This window comes from Haemaphysalis longicornis, unplaced genomic scaffold, assembly GCF_048455015.1.
Source record: "Haemaphysalis longicornis isolate Haplotype H1 unplaced genomic scaffold, Haemaphysalis longicornis Haplotype H1 scaffold_1, whole genome shotgun sequence".
Lineage (NCBI taxonomy): Eukaryota > Metazoa > Arthropoda > Arachnida > Ixodida > Ixodidae > Haemaphysalis > Haemaphysalis longicornis.
This window is the reverse complement of record NW_027526203.1, coordinates 303,170,558-303,192,286: the sequence shown is the minus strand read 5'-3', so window position 1 is coordinate 303,192,286 and position 21,729 is coordinate 303,170,558. Positions and strand designations below refer to the sequence as shown.

General features: G+C 45.5%; 1 protein-coding gene across 2 annotated transcripts in view; it reads left to right on the top strand.

Moving 5' to 3' along the window:
• The window catches only part of LOC144149630 (uncharacterized), a 135,032-nt gene that overhangs the window by 61,706 nt on the left and 51,597 nt on the right, over positions 1–21,729 (top strand). The window contains exon 1 of one of the 2 annotated variants that reach the window (XM_077681292.1): positions 8,913–9,533. The exons of the other annotated variant lie outside the window; for it this stretch is intronic. Coding sequence (XP_077537418.1) covers positions 9,528–9,533 — 6 coding nt within the window. The 5' untranslated portion in view covers positions 8,913–9,527. Of the gene's footprint in view, positions 1–8,912; positions 9,534–21,729 lie in introns of those variants that run through there. 2 annotated transcript variants of the gene reach the window in all.

Below are 21,729 nucleotides of genomic sequence, written 5' to 3'. Positions count from 1 at the left end.
TTTCCGTCTCTCGGTAACCACTGAATTACTCCGGTGGTCCACAAGTTTTCAGTTACCTGAGTTACGTCTCCAGTTCATCTGCACTTTTTTTTCTGTTAAATTGAGCCAGGCGTCTTCCGCCCGAATTTCCTGTTTACTGCAAGACGCTGTCGCTAGGCTTTACTGTTATCATCACTCTTTTTGTGGCTTGTTCGGCGGATCTAAGTTCTCTTGCGAGGTGGTGAGTAAATTTCCTAGTTTCTGCCCCGTACGTAGTGCTCCGAGTTTTCGAAATTTATTTTTGGCAAAATTCGGAGTGTATCTATCGGAGTTTATTTTTTAACGGAATTTCGCTGTTTTTCGGAGTTTGTCATTTTGCAAATGTCCAATGCTCCGAAATTCGGATTTTATTCCGCTATATTCTAAGTACTACAAATCATTGTTGGAGTGATATCTGAGCGCGAATACCTAAGAAAGTTCGTGGCAATTTTTTTTATTAAGTTAAAGACGGATCCTGGGCGTTTCTCCTATTGAAACCTTAACGCTTGTTGCAATAGACGCTAGCACACTTTACGGGTTTTTTGTCGCTGATGGAAGCGCCATCCTTTCAATTTATAATTCGCAGCATGAAAATGAGCCCTTTTGAGAAAATGCCGTTCAGATAAACAGCGGGACATTGTCATATTTCCGGTTTCATGTAACGTATTGTAACTGTGCCCCAGACCTGAGAAATGCAAAAATAGAAAAAAGCAGGCATCTCACCGCACGTCATGTAGCAGAAGCTTCTTGCGTCCAACCAAATCAGGGTAGATAACCTCGTTTTAGACAGGTTCACTGGTCGGGAGAGAGGAAAAGGAAGCCTGCTTGTTGGAGCAGTGGTCATTCGTAGTTATTGGCGAAAAGTGGGAACGGCCAGTGGGACCGGTAACTTCCGCATATCGTGAAGTCCGAACTTCGATCGCCATTTTTTGCTGCCGTGTGCTATAAAGTAGGTGTTGATCAAATACATCCGAATCTCAAAATTTTCCCGGCGAGTGTTTGTAGGTTTTTTTTTTTTTCAAATAAACCCGAAAACCCGGAGCCCTACGGGACATAAGCCATCACCGGGGTGAAGCATTGACTCTATACCTTTCTTTTAAGTGACATAGGTAGCCTACTGTTTATTACTTAATTGCGTTTCACGAATTCTGTCCAGCCCACACGCCTGAGTTTATTCTCGTGGTTTCGATCGGAACAAACGACTTGCCCGCGGTAATTACAGCAAAAGCTTGCTAATTCGAACTTCAACAATTTCTATTTGTAGATAATTTGAACGCAATTGAAGCTCCATAAATGTCTATGGATAAAAAAATACCGTTAAATTGACACCGAATGGGTTCCGCTAATGGTAATTCGAACTACATGGCACCACGGCGGTGGCTTGGCACCTGGCACACGGCCAGAGTTATGCACCCGGTTCCTATACACGAGAATACGTCGCCTACGGAACGGAGAGAAGAATGGAGGGAGAAGGTAGAATAAGGCAAAACCAGATTTTTCGGGCAAAGCCTTAGTCTCCTTTGCGGACTACGTGAAAGTAGACGCGACTGCTGTGGTGTGTGGTACACCGACAGACGAACACATCATTTCTCAGGCGAGAAGCGCCAACTTTTTGCTGCCAGTGATGACGAGGACGAGGACGAGACACCCGTGCAGCCTTCTATTGCCGGAGTATAAAGGCCGGATTTAATGCCGCCCGTCTCTCCTTATAATTTGGAGAAGGCGAGGAGTAGGCCTTCCGATTCCGTCGAGTTCGATCAACCAGAGTGTACTCACCGACTTTTTCAAACATTAATACGTTGACATGCCCTACTGCTTCCAAATCGTCGCAACGTACTGTTGTTCTTCGCTTTCGTTAGTTTCAACGTTCATTAAATCTAACTGAGACGGCTTCCCCTTGCGGTTGGAATAACGAGCATTTACAGTATATTCACTAAACCTTACTATTACTCCATTGCCTAGGCTGAAGGAGGTGCTTTCTGCCTGTGTATTTAACATTACTACCGTCTTATTCCCATTTTTCTTTAACCATATGACTAAACTTCCTGAATACAGTTCCTGAAGCACTCTTTCTAGTTTTTTTTTTCATAATACCAGAACAACACCCTGTCATCCGCAAATCTCAAGTGGCTCAAATATTTACCACTTACATGTATCCCTCCCTTTTCCCAATAAAGCCTTCTAAATAAACCCTCCAGAAACTTTGCAAATAATTTCTGTCACTATTCCTAATCTACAAATCATTACCAAGCCCCTACATTCGTTGTATGTGTCTTCCAAGAGCATTATTCCCGCCCCTCCTTACACCCTTTTCTCTCAAAGCTTCCAATCTCTACAGCGGTTTCTACTGAATAAAAGGATATTTTTTTTAAATGTCATGTTTTTAAATGCAAATGTAATTTTAAGGGGTTTACATAGTCCGCGGAAATCTCCGTTGGCTTGTTCATGACGTGTATGGGATCCATTCTCGGGCGGCCTATCCAAGTCCAGCCTGTCCCCTGAATTCCAAATATAGGGTTCCACTGATGCGGTTAGCCAATATCTTATCAAACAACTTGTATACAGCAGAGAGTGGTCTGATGGGTCTGGAGTTTATTAGGCTGTTTAACACTACTCTTCCTGTAAATTTGAAGGATGTTCGCGTTTTTTTTTTCAGGCAAGTCGTACTTTAATGTCCTAAGCCATTCTCAGAATAATTGTGTCAGCTGTTGTAGTCAGACCTCACGAACATTCTTCAATAGATCCGGGGTTATTGCGTCTTTATTTGAAGCTTTGCCCTTCAATCCCTTGAACGCATTTCCCTCCTCGCCTTTACTTGCTGCTTAAACCTCGCGAGCCAAGCTGATCTGTTCGTTACTGTTTCATCGCTTAACGCTGCTATAGTGTAAATATGTCTAGAGCCTTTTCGCTACTCTCATTACTCCATCCGTGTTGTTCCCTTTATTTTAAGCTTCGGCTCTCAGTTGATGCAATCTATCTCTGCCAGTAACACGTCTCTTTGTTGCCTTTAAGCTCCCCCTTTTGGTTAATGTTTCTTCAATCCTTTTTTTCGCTGTAGGCACAAACATCACTGTACTGGGTTCTGTTAATCGATTTTGACAACCCCGCCAGTTCAATTTTCTCCTCCGTTCCAGGCAGTTTCCTTATCCTCCGTTTCTCAGTCAGCATCGTTTCCTGAGATTGTTTTCCGGTTTCTTGCCAACACCTTCGCTCTTCTGTGACGTGACTACTGCTAAACAAGCGATTATCGGAGCTAAATTGTCATTCGGTAAAAGTACACGTTCTGCCTCTTCGCTCAATACCACGAATTAGTTCTGAACTGCTAATCTAAACTTCTGCGCCCTACCTCTTACAGGTGGCAAGCTTGGTTTCTGTCGTTTCACTAGTTTCGACCTTCCAGCTCTGAGATCGCGCCTAATTATACTTCTCACCAGGCTGTAATTCCCGTTTCTTACCCTTTCCCATCACCCGGCTTAGCTTAATGTAGAGCCTAACGGCGTGCCCTATGGGGTGATTCAGTGCCTAAGGAGCTGTGCTGCTGAGCCTGCGGCCACGTGAGTGCGATCCTAGCCGTGGCGGCCGTTTTCCAGATAAAGGCGAAAAACGAAAACGGCAGTGTGTCGATTTTAGCGCGCTAAATAAAGATTCCCAGGTGGCCCAAATTATTCCGGAGCCGTCCACTGCGGTGCGCCTTATAGCCGAGGTGCTGAACAGCCAAATTCATTTAAAATAACTCCCTAGGCATAGGCCAAGCAACGTCAAACTCAATGTGCATCAAGTTGAGTGTACCGGTTGTCGGCGTTTTCAAAGTCGAAGGCCACAACGCGTTCACCAGGTCCACCTTTAGGCAGCTATACTCGGTTACAACTTAAGAACGGCACCACCTCATGTAGTGTATCACTCCGCTGAAGCGCCGGACCCGTAATGTCAGTGCGCGCGCGTGAAAGAGGATCGCGGTAAATGCGTGACCTCGTCTGCTTTTCTCACCGAGTTTATTTGTCGTCACTGCAGTAATTTATAGGCAGATTGAGACCGAAAAGTCATGGAAACGACTCGTGTCCGGTGTGGTTACTGTGTGCGTGCGTTGGCGGTGATTGCTATCGGTTGTTTATCTTGCGTCTATCATTTTAGAACTGATCGATTGTCCACACCTCACCCCACCAGTTCGTGGACGACGCGAGATTTCGTAATTATGGCATACGAATGAACAAATAAGTTTTAATATAGCGTGTAAAACAGCGAGTGCATCGTTAATTTGTATAACATTCACCATGCTGCAAAGATCGATGCAGTTATACGTACGTGAAGTACTCGATGTGCTGAAGCATTAATTTCGCGAGGTACGCAACATTATGCGCGTTCCACGGCGACGCGGAGAACAATTTTAGATTTTTAGATGATGCTGATGGCTAATAACAATGACATCAAACACTCTTGCGTTTAGTAATGTTTGCACAAAAGCCACGCCAATCGTAGGGGCACATAGGTAGCGCGCTGTGTGTAAAAAGAAAAAACAATAACAAAATTGCTCCTTTCAGATCACGCGTGAAAAATAACTTCGCTTCTGCTTCGTTATTACGCGTGAGTTTATTACTTTCTATTCCCATTTATTTCTCCTTACATGTGCATTGCCTAAGCACTGCCGTCCTTTCTATGACTGTCCTTAATATCGCGCTGTTACGCGTTAAGAAAGCCTGCAGTTTACAGGAAGCGAACATGAAGTGTCTGCGCGTAAAAATCGTGTTTCACGGCACTGCACATTTTTGGGAAAAAGCGCCTTTAAGCTTAGTTTGCTCAAGTCTCAATGCAATGCAATTGTGATCGAGTCTACGCAGGCGTTTCCGAATGGATGGTAAATTCTCTATTCCTGAAAAATGCTCTTTCGCAGCTGCCAGGGCAATTGCGATTTCGAGAACGCCAATATAGGTTATAACAGGCTATTTCACTTCTTTCAGATTGTTATACGCCCTAACACACGGCATTTGGAGTGTCATTTTACGATACTGGGGAAAATGCCTGTACAGGGAAAATTTTTTGGCGTCATAGTTACAGCTCACCTTTTAATGCCCATTGCTTGAATTTACATCTTCTGGGGCAAGCTGAAAGAAACCGCAGTGCAAACAGCAAAAACGTTTGCTTTTCTCTTAATTACATGTGGGAATGAATTATTCACACTTATAATTTGGCTACAGAACCGCCACTTATAAATATCATTTGTTTTCATTTCCTTTTGCGCTGAAGTGTTTATAAATGAAAAGTTGTAGTGTCTTCTATGCAAATTCAAGTGCCAAAACAAGGGCATGATGCAGACAGTCTCACTGGCAGACATACTCATGGAAACGAGCTTGAGGTACCAATTTACTAATATGAAAAGATTATTACTATTAGAGCCCAGAAACATTAGCAGGCGCCTCCCGCACCCCAACCAAAATAAATTGGGCTAAAACGTGTTGTGTGGTTTTGACATGGAGCTTCACTGAAAACCAGAATTCATAGTGCGACAGGTGATTCCCTGCAGGCCTTCCATCTGGATTTACCAGTAGGGCACTGCCGCCGGTGTATGAAGACATTCACAGTGCCCGTACGCAGTTTTGTTCAATGTTTCCTCCACATTATCACAATAACGCACTGCTAAGAACCTCGATATCTCACATTTCTCTCTGTAGTATGCTTTACTGCCCAGATGTTGAAACAGCTGCTTACACTTCTGTTCAGCAGCTTATTTATATACATGAGGCACTTTCGACAAACTTGACACTCAGTCTTCTCTATCACATCAAAACAAAGTTGCATTTAATGTATACAAAATTGCACTCAATGACCTCCCCATGCCCATGATATGACAGTCACATTTTATCGTGTCCTACAATGAGCCTGGGATTATTATACATGCATTCGTTATAAGCAGTGTACTCTACGTGCACAAAACTCGCCACGGCTGCTTTTCTGATACCATTCAACACGACACCAAGCCAGGGATGTGTTGCAAAATTGCAACTGCACCATCAATTGTAATTTTTTTAATTACATATTTCATAAATTGAATTACACTGCAAGTTTTGACTTTATATCACATACCAGCACACCTATAGTGAGAGGAAAATGTACACATCCTCAGTGAAAGAACAAAATATCCCATACGTTGCACTGCCATGAGAAATCCATTCAAGCACATAAGTAGCATATGATGCCACTTAAAACACTGCAGTGATTTCCCTTATACCTTACTTCCAAATGCTGCCGGTGCAAAGGGGCTCAGTGAGATGGTTATACAAGTCTCTTTTTGCCTCAGCACCTCGGCAACTCTTCATTGCCAGCAGTTTCAAATGAAATAAAATCACTGTCTCGTCCCTCCCGGCCTTCGTCACGGTGTGGTCAGCGTTTACCCAAGTTTCGTCTGTGTAGAACACCTTGCGGTGCTGCTTCCTGTACTCAGCGATCTGACGAAGGTACCTCTGCCGCAAAACCAGCACGTCCTGACGCTCAATCATCATCGAGTTTCGTTCGCGTTTCTCGAAGACGAAGCCGATGTCACCGAGGAGGCGGCGGATGGTCCACGTTCGAAAACTGCGGAGATGCTCACTCCTCCGAAATTCTTCCGCAATCTTCTGTGCAGTAGGAGGCTCGTTGTGCCGGAAGAGATCGTGCACAATGCTTCTCAGCGTGCACAAAGTGAAGCCGTCATACATCGCCGTGCGGCGTCTGCGGTTCTCGCTTCCGGGCTTTTTCGGCGAAGGTGTTGTCGACTTCCCACCCGTCGCCTTCGCTTTGGATTTGATGTCCAAAATCTTCCGGAAACTGACACCGGTGTACTCAGTTGTAATGCGGCAAGTTTCTTTCACGCCAACGTGCGGGTGCTCCTCTCGCAGCTTCATGTAGACGTTCAAAACTGTACGCTGAACGTGGCGACAAAGAACAATGCCGCTGCAGTTCTTCCTGTACAGACGCTTCGGCGTTGATGAGCTCATTGGGGGAGGTGAACTCGCCCCAGACCGAAAACGCGACGAAGAATCTGGAGTCGAAGAAACAGTAACAAATGCGGCTGCAGGTGGCACTGCGTAGTCATGTATGCTCCGCCAAAAAATCGACCTCGTACGAGACTTGCATGTTGGAGAATGAGATGGCGAAAAATGTGGGGACAAAATTACAATGCGCGAAGCAAAAAGGCCACTATACGCTAATACTCCGTAATTTCAAAGCTAGTGAATAATGCATACGTGTGTAAAATACAACACTTAAGCCATAAAAAGTAAACTGAACCTTGTTATTTTTTTCTTAATAAGGTTCTGTTTTGTCATTTTTGCACCGGGTTTTGACTGGGAATGGCAATTTTTTATGGTATTTTCACGTTTTGATACACGTCAGTTGTAATGTATCTCACATTGAAATTTTAAAATCGCAAGAACATTAAGTTTGCTTGTATTGTTTTGGGGGGTTCTTTTATTTTGTGCTTCCAAAAATGTTCGCAGTAACGCACTCTTTGCGCCAAGCGGAGGAACAGCCAGTTGCGGTGATGAGGCTCAAGGGCAACATCCGGTGCCGTTCTTAAGTTGTAACTGAGTATAGAGCCATGGAGTAGTGTAGGGAAAGCGCGCTTTACTCTCATTCTGGAGGCCTTCGGCGCGATTCCCAATCCCGAAACAAATTTTCTTCATTTTATTTTCAACTCAATCTCCATTTCCGTTCCCTTTGCTCCGTCGGCCGTTTTAGTAGTTGTTTCGCTGCTACGGGTGCCGGACGGAGGCTTTTCTGCGCAATAGGCCGGTTATTGCGTTCGCATTAAAATTACTCGAGGCACTTAAGCCTTCTTCCTGGCTTTGAAAGTGCAATAATTATGGCTTCGCCTGGCGACACTTTACTTACATCGCGTGTGTGTCACGTTGGTTTCAGGAAGCTACCATAATTCAGATTGGTATCTTCTCAGTACTGGCTTACGAATGGTTTGTGGCATGCGTTACCAGTCTTTTTTGTTAATTCGCGCCAAAGGACGAACAAACAAAACAGAAAAAAAGAAACACAAACACGATGTAGCAGCAAAGGAGCCTCACCGGCCCCCGCCAAAAGACGAAGAAACGAAAGCAAAAAAAGAGACGCAAATAAAATGTAACACTGACGAAAGCACTACCAGGTTTTCCCTTCAAAGCACGCCAGCAGACCTAAGCGCCCAGGGGAATTTTTTTCGCAACTGTGAAAAAGAATTGTGGCAGTGACCCGCATTCTGTGAACTACTATTTTGTGCTCGATATCAAGATTATCAATCCAACTTTATTGCTTGGGATCCCAAAACTTTCCACATAGAAATTTTGTGAGTTGAGCATTCCTTGGCGCACTCTGAGAACTTGGTAGAAAACTTCAAATTTTTTCTCGCAATGGCGTGCATCAAACGCTCCATGTAGTAAAACGCTTGGTTGCGTTCTTCCTTTCACAGACACGACCTGAGTGTCGAGAGTAAAGGTGGCTGCAGCGGGTTTTCCCTCACAAGGACCGGAACTAACGAGAGTGCGTGTCCAAGCGGAACCCTGCTCGCTGGTTAGGCGAGAAAAGGGGAAACAAAAAATGCGTAGAAGGCAACGCTTTAGACGCCCGCCCGTAGGATATCCCGTGCCCCTGCGCTTAGACCTTGCGAGAAGTGGCTTGGGCCATCGCACGCGGAAGCTGTTATCGAGGGTCCTGGTCGTAAACAAAATACGGGCTGCCAGGAAGCCAGCCGGCATTGATAAGTGGCCGCAAGCGTTCGTCCCGGCGGCGTTGGCGTCACGCTTACGATGGCCACTCGCTGTGGGCAGCCGCGAAAACGACGGACGATAGGAGCTTTTTTGGCATATTTGGCGCATTTACATTCAAGAATAGCCATTGTTCTCGCTCGCCGCAGCTGAAGCGAGGCTGCACGCAGCAGGAGGTACCACAGATAAAAAGACACCAGCGAAACGCTGATGTCCCGTGTGCGAGTGAGTCGCGGCTGTGAGGGGAGGAATGACGGGAAATATAGTAGCGTTAGACACTTTCCAAACTAAAAAAAAAAAAAACGTGTTGGGTTCGCGGTCGCGGTACATTCAACACTGAAGGTAACAAACAAGGCCAACAACCCAGAAGCGGCTGCGCAGTGCCGCTAGCATAGCAGACAACGCCAAACGCAGAGAGAGAGAAGCCAACGACCACCGCGGTCGCCCGACAAAGGGCCCAGAGGAGGGGGAGCCATTCAGCTCGCCGATGCGACAAGTGAGCCCGGATGCGACTCGCCTGAATGCGCTTCGAACGCACGTCCGGGACTTTCAACCGCGACAGCGCGAGTTCGAAAGCAGAAGCGACCACTGCGGATGAAAATGGGGCCACCACTTTTATGAGCAAGGCCTCGTGTCCGGGACGCGGGCGGCTAAGCGAGGACAACGTCCCCCGAGCGCATTTCTGCCGATCCCTAGTCGACTGGCCGCCACTGCGTCAGGGGCAGCCGAGGAACTCTCCCGACCACACGTACGACGAGAGTGTCGACGTGACCGCCCGTGTCTGTGATGCAGGTGAGTTGACCGGAGCTAAAGCCGTTGGTTGGTGGCCACATCGTGTTGCACTCCACACAGAATACGATATTGGAAGCGTGGGCTGATATTGCCTTGGCTGTGAGTTGGGAAGCCTGACTAATTTGCGGCGGCTGGTGTGAGGCGTGGGCATTGATTTACACGGCTCCGCATTGTGCCTTCCGACAATAGTTGACAAATTGCGAGCAGAATTTAAAATAGAATGCTCTTCGTAACTTACCAGGCATGCTATTATCGAAGCATCGTGAATTAAGAAAAAATAACGTCCATTGCATTTTGTCAAATACTGAACTAAAGGCACCCACATACCCGCCGTGGTTGCTCAGTGGCTAAGGCGTGGCGCTTCTGAGCACAAGGACGCGAGTGCTATTCCCGGTCGCGGCAGCCACTTTTTTGATGGAGGCGAAAAGCAAGAATGCCGGTTTCTACGGTATTACGGCGGAGTTTAAGATCTCCAGGTGATCAAAATTAATCCGGAACCCTTCACTATGGCGCGCCTCATCGCCTGCTTCACGTCGGCGCGTTAAACATGCAATCAACCAAAGGCACCCACATCTGCGAGTACGTGTTATAACTAAGTGTCAAACGCCTAAAAACGATTTTTACAAAAGAAAAACTCGGTTATGGCTACTAACCTCAAAAATAGGTCTCTTAACTGAAATCTGCAAACTAAGCTAAATTCTAGACCGACAAATGTCCACCGCGCAAGCAAAGCCGCGTGTATTCACGTTTTTACCTTGGTAATACTCAGTTCCCCTGCAAATATTACGCCTGATAAGCATGCTCATTAAATTGTCAGAAAGTATATGGGAATAATACCTCAGCGGTGACCCTCTCTAATGCAGTTTACGAAGACGCGCACACAGATTAATTTTAGTTGAGCTAAATAGCTAAGGCTCTTTCATAAATGATTCAACGTTCACTTCACAAACATGTTTTTGATATCGAACTTTTTGATATCGAACTTGATATCGACCAATTTTCGCAACAGGTTGTAGCGGCCAGCGCTTGGTGTGGTCGCCGGCATGGAATAATATCAGCCACTGTCGCCTGACATCATTGGCATATCCTCAATAAATTTATCTTTCAGCCGTGACCTTATTCTGAGCTTGAGATTTTGTTGCTTCGCAAATACACTATATTTACGCTTAACGCCGGTGGTGAAAAAAGCTTGCGGCCCACCCTGCGTTCGCAGAGAGCGTGGCTTGCGTCTGTCCGTGCTGTTCTTACCATCGCCGTTACAAGCGAACAGAGTTACGAAATAGACAGGGAGTCTAAACCATGCCCACCTCAGATGGAGTAACCACGGCGATCACTTGGACAAACTTATACCTTATACTACTCAGTCGTCGTACAAATTATGCAGCCGCTGCTGTTAAAACAAAAAGCGCCACCAGAATTCGACTCGGGTCATATTTAGGAATACCCGCGTATGACGGAAAGCGTGGCGGTGATTTTTCTGTAGGATCCTTGCACATGCCAACTCTGCCACGTGGCTGCTCTAAGCAAATCCTGGGTTTAGCTTCACCACATCGCACTCGAATGACCAATCTATGCAGCCAACACCTCAGACGTCGAGGACGCGTTTGGACTCAAAATTTTGGTCTGCGCTATGGCATTGCGCGATGCGAGCATGACGTTCCGCATGACCTTCAGTGCCACGGTGAAGATCAGATTTTTTTAAAGAAATGGCGTACATGTTGCTGTCATTCTCTCGATTTTCCCGTTGGCGGAATGTGCCTGTTTCTAGCGTGCATAGTGGGGAAGCTAAACAACGTGACTGTCTCACAGCGGGGTCTGTACAAGTCTAAGAACTTGTACCACAGAATCCCACTTTTTTATTGTCTTTGACAAAAAAAAAGGTGCTCTGAGACATGCTCTGTCGCTAAAATGTTCTCAAAAAGTACGATAGACCACATAAGGAACGATAATACGCAGGGGTACGTTCTGTGCTTTCTGCTGTGGTTCGTAGTCATTTTCAAGTTAACACCCGTCAATAGTTATAGTTTATATTACCGGTATCTGTTTCTTTTTTGCACGTGACTATCGTCGTGGGCGTGTCGTCTAATGCGTATGTCGTCGGTGTCACGGAGCATGTGTGGCAGAGCGTAGACCTGAAAACAAAATCATTTTTCCAGGTTTGAAACTTCGGGGGATCATACGCAGGTCACTCCGATGCTGCGGCGGGAGTCATATAATCCACGAATATTCACTGATAAGTTATGAATCCAGGTTTTGGATTAAAGTTTCATGGCCTGCGTTAAGGCGTAGGAGGTATAAGAAAAATGAATCATGATGACATAACTTTTTTATTTTGCCGCTACTAGAAAGAGAAACACCAAAATTGCGTGCTGTTGCGGCTCGAGGCACACGCACACGGGACACATATCAACGCGGGGGATTGAAGAGAAACAGCAACGCTCATAACTAATCAGCGTATTTGGATGGTTACCTACCGGTGGAATGTTTAGGCTAAAACTCAGTTAAAAAAGTTAGAAACTCGTAGTTCAAAACTACGAGCGTAGCGTAGCGTTTTAAAGGGACCCTGAAACATATCTTTTAACATTTCTGAAAATCTGAAATGATTTCAAGACGTGTAGTCAATAATCGCATCAAGTAGCTAGAGGAAGGAGGGGGGTCACAAAGTACCTAAGCCCAATATTACCGTTGTACGACCATCAAATAACTTGGAAACTTGCTCAAAAGATTTCCTTTCTTTCTCGGTCAGGGCATCATTTGCCTGCGTCACTCGAGCTATACCACGTTCATTGGCCAGCCTCCCTCCAGTTCCAGCAATGAACGCATTCAGTAGCCATAAAAATCGTCAAAAAAGCAATGTAGAAACAACGGGAAGGCGTACATCCGGCAGCAAAATGAGCCGGGGCACGCGAGCCCGTGGCAAAGTGCATCGCTGCGCCATCTGTCGTTGCACTTCTGGTGTCGAGACATCCATATGCGCGGGCACGTCTAACCACGCTCGCTATCCTGTATTTTCCTTCACTTTGAGCGTCAAAGCAGATCACATTCAGCGTTTGGCCATAAGGGTCACTTTCCTTGCTAACATGCCTCGCTGGCACACGTTTCGGCGGCGAACGGCGAGGGTAAAGTGCTCGTTGCTCGCGCTGCCCCGATCCGACAGAATGAATATATTGCCCGCCTCGGTGACGAACTTATGCCACATATATTCCATCGCGTCTTTGTATTTTTGCCTAAAATATGCAGGTGCTTGGTAACTAAAATGAACACATCAAAACGGGAAGGAATTGAGGCAGTAATAGTTTATTCGAATAAAGTGTGATGAGAGGTCACCTAAAGCGCGTACTAAACCAGGTATTGGTGGGGAAAACGCGAGCAGACATGCAGTCGTGGGTTTGACAAAAAGAGCAAAAGTAAGCGACAAGTCGCAATGCGCGTTCAAATGATGGACACAGACCAAAATTTCCTTTTTAGACAGTCAAACAAACGCTATCGCCATTAAAACTAAGATATCAAAACTGAAGTAACGTAGAACCGGACTAGTTGGTACAGATTCATATTCGCAGCGCAAAAATAACGCGTCAAAGGGGTTCAGCGCTAGTTCAGTGTTTTCCGCCCCTTTGTCCCGTTATTTTTGCGCTGTGAAGATGCGACTAGATATGAAAATCTAGTTGCAATGCCTCATTAGCCAGAGCCAGGCTGATAGAACAAACATGCTTCACCCCGCGCCGTCAGCCGCAGAAGCGTGTGCCAGCGAGATGTGTTGAGCATAAACAGTGAACCCCAGCGCCCAGCGCTCAACGCTATCAGCTTTGTAGCTTGAAGGGAAGGAAAATACAGAATACAGGGTAGCATGCGGGGGTTGGACGCGCATGCGCACATGGGTGTCTAGACACCAGAAGTGCAACGTCAGATGGCGCGGTGATGCCTTTTGCCACGCGTTCGCGTGCCCCGGCCTATTTTGCCGCCGGGTGTACCTGCTGCGACGAGCAGAATACTCAGTGCCGCTCTGTGATCGCAGTTACTACAGCCTTACACACTAAACTTTTCTACACCTTTTTTGGTCCAAAAAGGTGTAAACATCTTGTCCCATGGCGCACTGCTTTAAAAGGTTAACAGGTGTTTTGGCTAAAAAATGGTGCCAGGATGAAAAAAGGTGTTCTTGTAAACACCCTAAAAAAGGGTGTAAGGTTGCTTAACACCCTGAAATAAGAGTGTGGGCAGCGCAGCTACGCGTGTCAATTTGGATGGGCTGAGCGCGCAGCCTGACATACCGACACATTCAACACGCACAAGGCACACATGAACCGCAAATGAATTGAGCCGGAAAACCAACAGGATGCACGGGGAGAGCGGGAACATACACTTACTTCGAAATACATCTGCACTTCTTTATTTTACAGCAAGCAGAGCAAATTCTTTCGGTAGAGTCAGTGGGCTTGTCGCAAAAGTCTGATATTTTAGCGCTAATTTTGGAATTATTCATTTTAATGTGCGCATATACAAACAGCATGCGGATTTCCGAAAAAGTTGGAATCGTGATGTAGTTGTAATTTTCAATAAGTATTGAAATTTTATTAAATACCAAACACATATTCCACACTCTTTAACACCCTCCAAAAAGGATGTTCATTATTTCAACACCATTTTTCCCACAAGGGTACAAAGCTACAAATTAAGGTGTTGGAAACTAAGAAAAAAAGGTTGTGAAAGACCGCCAACTTAGGAAAAGGTGTAAAAGACCTCGAACTTTGCTAGTACTATACCCGTTTACACGGGTGAACTGAACATTTTCTACAAGCGGGGCGGTTTCGTACCTCATGATGTTTAAAACAATATGAATTGGCATAATTTATTACCAGCGGAGCTCTTTAGGCTCTCGCTAGGGACGGTGGCGTTAGCAAAAAAAGATACCAAGAAAAATAACTGCACCGCCTGTAAAGAATGCACCCCCGAAGATAGAGTATTAAAACAGTGAAGCTGGCTTTCGAGCCTGTTCGAGTGTGAGCACAAGGGGCGCATGCGTATGCGCACCTCTTACTACACCATTTGAAAGGTACTTGTCTCTTGGGGATACGAAAACGCAAAAAAAAATTGCGCAGCTTGCACTAGCGGTGCAAGGCTGGAGGAAAGGCATATCTGGGAGTCAACTTAGTTTGTTTCCACCTTGGATCCATGGTCAGGGGGGGGGACACACTGGGACAGCCTTGAAAAATCCGGCTAAGCTTGGGCTCACCCATCAGCACTTAGCCTAGCCTAGCCTAGCAAGAACATCGAAAAACCTAACAAAACTTAGCAATGCCTAGCAAAACCTAGCAAAACTTAGCAAGAGCGGAAGGAGATAAGCCGACCCCTAGCTTCGCTGTTTTTTTTTTTTTTTTGCAACTGAACACCTATGCCACACCATTTCAACGCCCTAGAGAAAATCAAGGGTGTTGCAGACGGCCAACACCCTTTTCGCCACACAAAAAAACAGTGTACGGCTCCAAATTAGGGAGTTGGGACCTGAAAAAAATGGCGTAATGACTTTCCAACACGCTTATTACACTTATACTACACCTTTTTTAGGCAATGAGAGCGCAAAAAAGTTTAGTGTGTGTATATAGTCTTCTAATTTTAAAAGTACAAATTGGCGTTTCACGTGCCAAAGCTGAACTTGGGTCATGAGGCGCACCGTATATAGAGGTGAGAGATCATTGCAGACGAACAATATTTTTCTGCTTTTGAACATTTCTTACGAGGTGGGGAAAGGGTAGTAGGAGATGTCTTGTACTTCGCAGCGCAATTATGCATGCATGCATGGCCTTAATCAATCAACAGCTGAACACCTTTTCCACATCCTTCCAACACCCTACCAAAAACCAAAGGTGTTGAAGTTGGCTAACACACTTTTTTCCACACAAAAAGAGTGTAGAGCGACGAATAATGGTGTTGAGATTCAACCAAAAGGATGTGATGGCCTCCGAACACCATTTTCCCACTTATGCTATACACTTTTCGACCAAAATGGATGCAAAAAAACTGTGGTTGGTTCCTCTGTCATAGGAATCGGTAAAACACGAAAGTAAAATGTGCAGCGAAATTTGCCGCTGAGCATGATTTGCGAGTCGGCGGCTGTCTTGTGGGTGTGCTTGGAGAGCGGCGTCCTGCTGGCGGGTCGCTTCGGCAAAGGTGCACTGGCGTCATTTCCGGGATGGATATGACGTCAGTGAAATGTTGGTTTATCGCGGCATAAAACAATTTCGTGTTGAAATATGAAATCCCGAAAACGAACAGCCCTAAGTGTGACGTACTGTTTAGTACTCAAGGTTGCTTCCCTGCAGGAAGACCTCGTGGGACGGGGTGCACCCTTTACAGGCGGCTTGCTTCGTTGTACTGGCGTCACTTCCGTGACGGATATGACGTCAGGGAAATCTTCGCGCATCCGGGAATAAAACACTTTCGTGTTAAAAGGCTTAGTGTGATAGCAAAGGTTTTAGTCACGCAAGAAGGAGTAAAAGCGTTTATGAGAAGAGTTGCGGGGTACCGTTAACGTAAACGTTCCTCGGCTATTCACGCAGAACGTTTGTGTGAGCACGTACGTACACCCTTTGCAAAACGTTTCTAGGTCATGAAAAAATTAATGGCCTAAAAAATGAAAATTACCAGCCAACCTATCGGGTAAGACTAAAACTTTTTATGCATTAAACCTGGCTAGAGCAGCTTCTTTTCATAAAATATTTGTTTGCACCACGAAGTTATGATTTTTTAAATCCTTTGTGGCAGAGAAACTTTTGGCGTAGCGCCTTTTGGCAAATACTGTACCCGGTCCTGTTACAGGTGGCTGACAGTCTGACAAAAATTAATGCTTTCCCTGGCCCGTTTCAAAACATCGACCTCTCGATCGTCAAAGGAGGGCGTTCTACGCAGTGCTGTACGCGTTCCTCTAAAACAGGAACGAAACCTCGTTCCTCGTTCCTTCCCAATTTTGAAACGAGTGCCCGTTACAAGTTCCTTTATTGCGAAAGGAACGCGTTCGAGTTTCACTTCGAACATTGGAACGTGTCGTTACATTAACGTTACATTTCATTTTTTAATTTAAAATATGGTGTCTGATTCCTGAGGCTAAATTAAGTGAGGAATTTAAAACTCACACCGAACTACGCATATTATAGGAATATGAACACCCCCGGCAGCAGTTTATCTGGAGATAAAAAGAATTTGGAGAAACGCTGCCAGGCGATCTTTTTTTCATGGAGCACCGGACAAACTCCAGACATGTCTGACTGCGATTTTGGTGCTCGTCTATTGTAGGCGCAACACATGTGACACTTCCCACTTCGGTCTTACTAATGCGCAGTAAGGCTACTGCAGTTCAGAAATGCAAATGGAAAGTTACTCACATGCAGGAACGTAATTAATGTCTTGCGTAAGAAAGCGCGTCGAAAGAAACAATACATAGACCTTTAATGAATTCTAAGTTATTATTACAGTTTATTTAAAATACCTTACAGGCCCCTTTGCAGGGAATTTAGTGAGGGGGCTTACGAAAGTCAAGCTTTGGGCATCACACAGCACAAATTTGCGTGTAACAAAACACAGCAGAACAAGTAATGACTACGAGGTTCGCAATCCAAGTTTAGGTCGGAAGACGACAACAAGAAAAAAATAAAAGCTAACAGCGTAGTCACACGCGAACTCTATACAAAAGAATGACAAAGTGTGCCGAACACAATCAGGGTAGCAGATAAAGGAAACAACCAACAATAGCCAAGTATGCGGACGCGACGCACAAATCAGTTGCGGTGGTTCAAAATACGGTAAACGGAAAAGCACAGGAAATATCACGGAGCCTAATCACGTGCGTCAAAAACATTTACACCATAAAAAATATAGTCGGACACAAAGTGCGACACTATAAAGCAAAAGAAACAACAACTAAACAAAAAGTAATGAGAAAACAAGAAAACACGTGCCATGGTACAGAAACGCCTGATTGGTTGGCTCTTCAAGCATGAAAAAGTAAAGTACATGAAAAAGTTATAGGATAAGGCAGGGAGGGGAAAATGAAGAAAGGATGAAAAAATTTAAAAACGATTAGTCGGGAAAAATTCCCGAATACATAGTCGCAACTAAGTAGAGTCTCTTGTTTGAACTCAGCTAGAGTTGTCTCGATGTTGGAGTCAGACAGACGAACCCGTTTTTTCGTCAACACTTAGTTGGCAATGTTGGAGCCGTTCCACGGAAGCGCTTGAGGGTGCTGACGTGTTTTTTTTTTCTTTTTTTAAAGAAGAAGAAGAAAAGTTGGTTCAGTACCTCGAAGGTCTTCATCTGAGACAGCGGGTAGTCAAATGGTACCAGAAGTTACCGCGACAGCTCATCCTGTGCCTCGGCTGGAAGGGTATGCTGCCCTAAGGAAAAGAAATCCTCGGGTGCGGACGAGGTGGCAAAATCTGCGCTGGAAGGCTCGGTCACCACAGCTAGCTCTGTATTTATGTCGTTGGTCACCTTGTCTCGCATATAACTGTCTGGGATCCGTGATAGCTTAAACCTTGGGATTAAGCAACTGGCGACAACGAGCTCGCGCTTTCCTTTGAGGGTTCCAAACCTGCCATCCCGAACAGTTTCCGGTGACCCGGTGACCCTGCAATCCTGGTGACCCTTCGAATGACCTCACAGCGAGGGCAACTCCCTCGACAACAACGCACCCGCGCCTCGCGCGCACTAATGCGGTAATTACCCCTGACAAGATACGGTGGTTTCACAAGGTACCAGCACTGCCGCTCGGACTTTGAAACCTTTACCCGGCAGGGAACAATTCTATCGGCCAGACGGGCATCCTGGCCTCCCCAGATAAACGAGGAAAGGTGAAAAGAATTCTCGCGGCTGCGCTATTCACCCGTCGAACACCGCGTAAGCTCAACCGGCATGAAAGCAAGTACAAGCTGCGGAACGCTGCGTGGTCATTGTTCTGCCTTTGACCTTCGAGGAAGCACGTTACGCTAAAGGGTGGGAAAATTGGCCAGCTTCTATGAAGAGAAACACAGTAGCGAATTGTGAATTTTTGTACTCGAGCCTTGGCATCAAAAATAGCCAATTCGTAGCGATGTAACGTTTGCAGAAGGAACGCCGTTCCTGCCGTTCCTTCAAAAACCTGACCAGTTACCGTTACAGTTCCACTGACCCTTAATGGAACCGTGTCGTTCCTCTGTTCCTCCAAAATAATATAACTAGTTCCAGGAACGGCGTTCCTTGGAACACCGTTCTGCACAACACTGGTTTTACGGTGTGCCATAGGAACGAGACATTTTCTTCGTGCAGATTTCGGGGAAAGGGCTGCGCTTCGAGAGTTGTTGTGGACGCCGTGCTTGCCATACGACTCAACGTGTTCTCAGATATTGAACGGTTATTTCAATATGTCCCCAATTAAATGGGCGTAGCGCTGCTGTAGACACAGCCGTCGCTAGGTTACGTTTTCACTTCTGTGTGTGCACCACAGTTGATAGGACCCACTGACCACTGGGAGGCAATTTTCTGGCATAGGATCGGATTTGATAGACTTATCGCCTCGTGAGGGCTCTATCCGCTGTGGTGAGATAGCGCTTTATCTCCCTCCGTGTCGCCAAGGTCAACGGTCCATCCTTTCGTTCGTATGTATGTTTCAAACCTGAACAAAACGAAAAAAGAACGGAAATGGTGTTTGCTAATAAATGGTTAAATGACAGAGGAAAGGAGGAAGAAGAAAGCTCAGGAAGAATGCGCCAATCAGGAAGAGCTGCGGGATCACCAGGCCGCACCATCCAGTAACTGCCCCGGTTGGTATCGTGATTGGTCTGAGCTGCATACATTATCATGTATCCCCCACAATTTCCTAGCGGAAATTTGCGCCAAATTTCGGTATTGTGCTCGTTCGATTTTTAAAGGAAATCAGGGGAGTCATAAACTACCACGCGAATTATTCTGACGCCAGTAGCATCGCCCACTCCTCTTTTGTTTTTAGTTTTCCCGCGGAAAACACGCTTCTCCATAATTTAGACATTTCAGGTATGCACCCTATTTGACATGAATCATGAAACGCTACAAGAAGGCTCCTTTAGGGTGCAAGGCCCTCGCCAACGAGCAGGGCGCACGCTTGTGACCTACCTGCATGACCTGCTTGCAGGGAGAAGCCTATGTTTCGTGCGGCCTGCAGGCTGCCCAGGAGGCTTTATTTCTCTTACGCAGCCTTGCACCGCGACCAGGGGTTTCCCGTTAGTTGTATTTGTACATATAATACAGCGCTTATAAACTAGGTATGTCAGTGTGTGTGTGTGTGGGGGGGGGGGGGGTGGATGGGGGGAGGGCCTGTGCGCGGGATAAGTAGGTTTTTCGAGCCTGAGAAAAAAATGCACCAAATGGCATTGATCGCTCTTCTTTGACAACGCAAAGCAGCATGATTTCATCGCCAACCGGAATCCGCATTTTTGGGGGGGTTCAGTTCCGTGCTAAAAAAAAATAACTGTTCAGGTTCAGATTCAGTTGCGGCCAAAATATAATTTCGGTTCGGGTTTCAGCTTCGGTTCTTCTCCGGTTGCCTGCTTGTAACACGAAGGAAGAAGTTGAGGTGTAGGAACTTCGTAATTTGCATACAGAGCAATATTTCCAGTGGACTGAGGAGCACATTAAACCGGCTGAGATACTACCTGCCTACGAGTGCAAAACGTCAAGTTTATTACGCGGTTTTTCATTCGCGATTAAATTATTGCTCTTTAGTGTGGTCCACCACAACGCAAACAAACCTAAATAACCTTACAATAATTCAAAAACGAGCCATACGTGCAATTGCAAACCTAAAGTATTCCGCAAGCTGCGCAGCATACTTTAACAAACATGAAATACTACCAGTACGGCAACTTTACACCCAAAAATTATCCCTGGAAGTACTCCGCCAGTATAATACTAATGAAACATTGTTTGAGTTAAACTATCATGTACATAGAAGTCCGTATGAACTGAGAACGTGCTTGATAGAACAATGCCGTTCCCGGACAGGCTATGGGGATCAAAGGTTAAAATGGCAGATTCCTCACCTCCTCAACCAGTACCCTGATATTCTTGACATCATTCGATATCGTAGCCCAAACAAGGTATCTAAAGTTATGAAAGAAAAATTGTTGAGGCAAATAAAAATTACCGCTGACAGCAGTTGTTAGCGCTCTAACTTTGTCACTTTCCAGTGCCTGAAGGATGTGTGCATTGTGATTGCTTTGTTTTTTGTTTTGTTGGTTCCAATATCAATTGTATGTTCATATTTTGTTCTGGTATGATTACGCCAGTGCGCACCTTTTATTTTATTTTGGCGAACGGATGTAACTCGCTTTTTGTATTTTTGTTTTGTTTATTTATTTTTGTTATCTTCTTTTTCAAATTGTTGTTCCTTGTGATCCCGCTGCTCCTCTGATTGTTACGGGTGGCAGGGCCCCGTCAGGCAGTTTTGTTTGCCTTTTGCCATGCCATCCAAGGCAGTTTTGAAAATTGTCTAAAATAAACGGATACAACAACAACAACAACATCCCTTTGTGTCATTTAAAAAAAAGAACTGTTGCCACTTGCGAGTGCGCTCAATGAACATACAGTCTGCCTTGCATATCGCACGTGTTTCGGCGCTCGAAGCGTCGACATGATAAAGGTGCGTCGCTTTGTAGAACCTAAATTGCCTACCACGTTAAGATGCATCTATAAGCACAAGCACTGACATAGTTTCATGACCTTAGTTTCAGTATTTCCTCGTTTCGCATGTCTTCCTTTGGCAGTCATGAGCTCAGTATTATCTGTGTGTGCGTTTGTTATTCCTTGGGCTCGGCCGCTGAGAAACGTGCAATAATACCATGGATGCGCATTTCATTCATGCGATAGCTTTACACCTAGGTATACATCTCGAAAGCTGACCGCATGGCTGCCACAGATGATCTAAGGAAAGGTCGAGCTATACGTCATTCCTGAAACAAAACTTGCGCGACTGAACCGGTGCCCGTAGCTGACGAAAAATAATATTCTACAAGGCCTGTGGTCACCATAGAATGCTGGGGAGTGTGATTTCTGCGTGTGCGGAGGCATTGAAGGATCTGGTGGAGGTAAAAATAGTGTAGCAGAGTCGGTGAAATCATTTGTAGGAAATTCAAGTGACGAGGCTACGGCAGATTTGTTCATATTTCCTGCTTCCTGTTTACGTCTACGGCTTCTT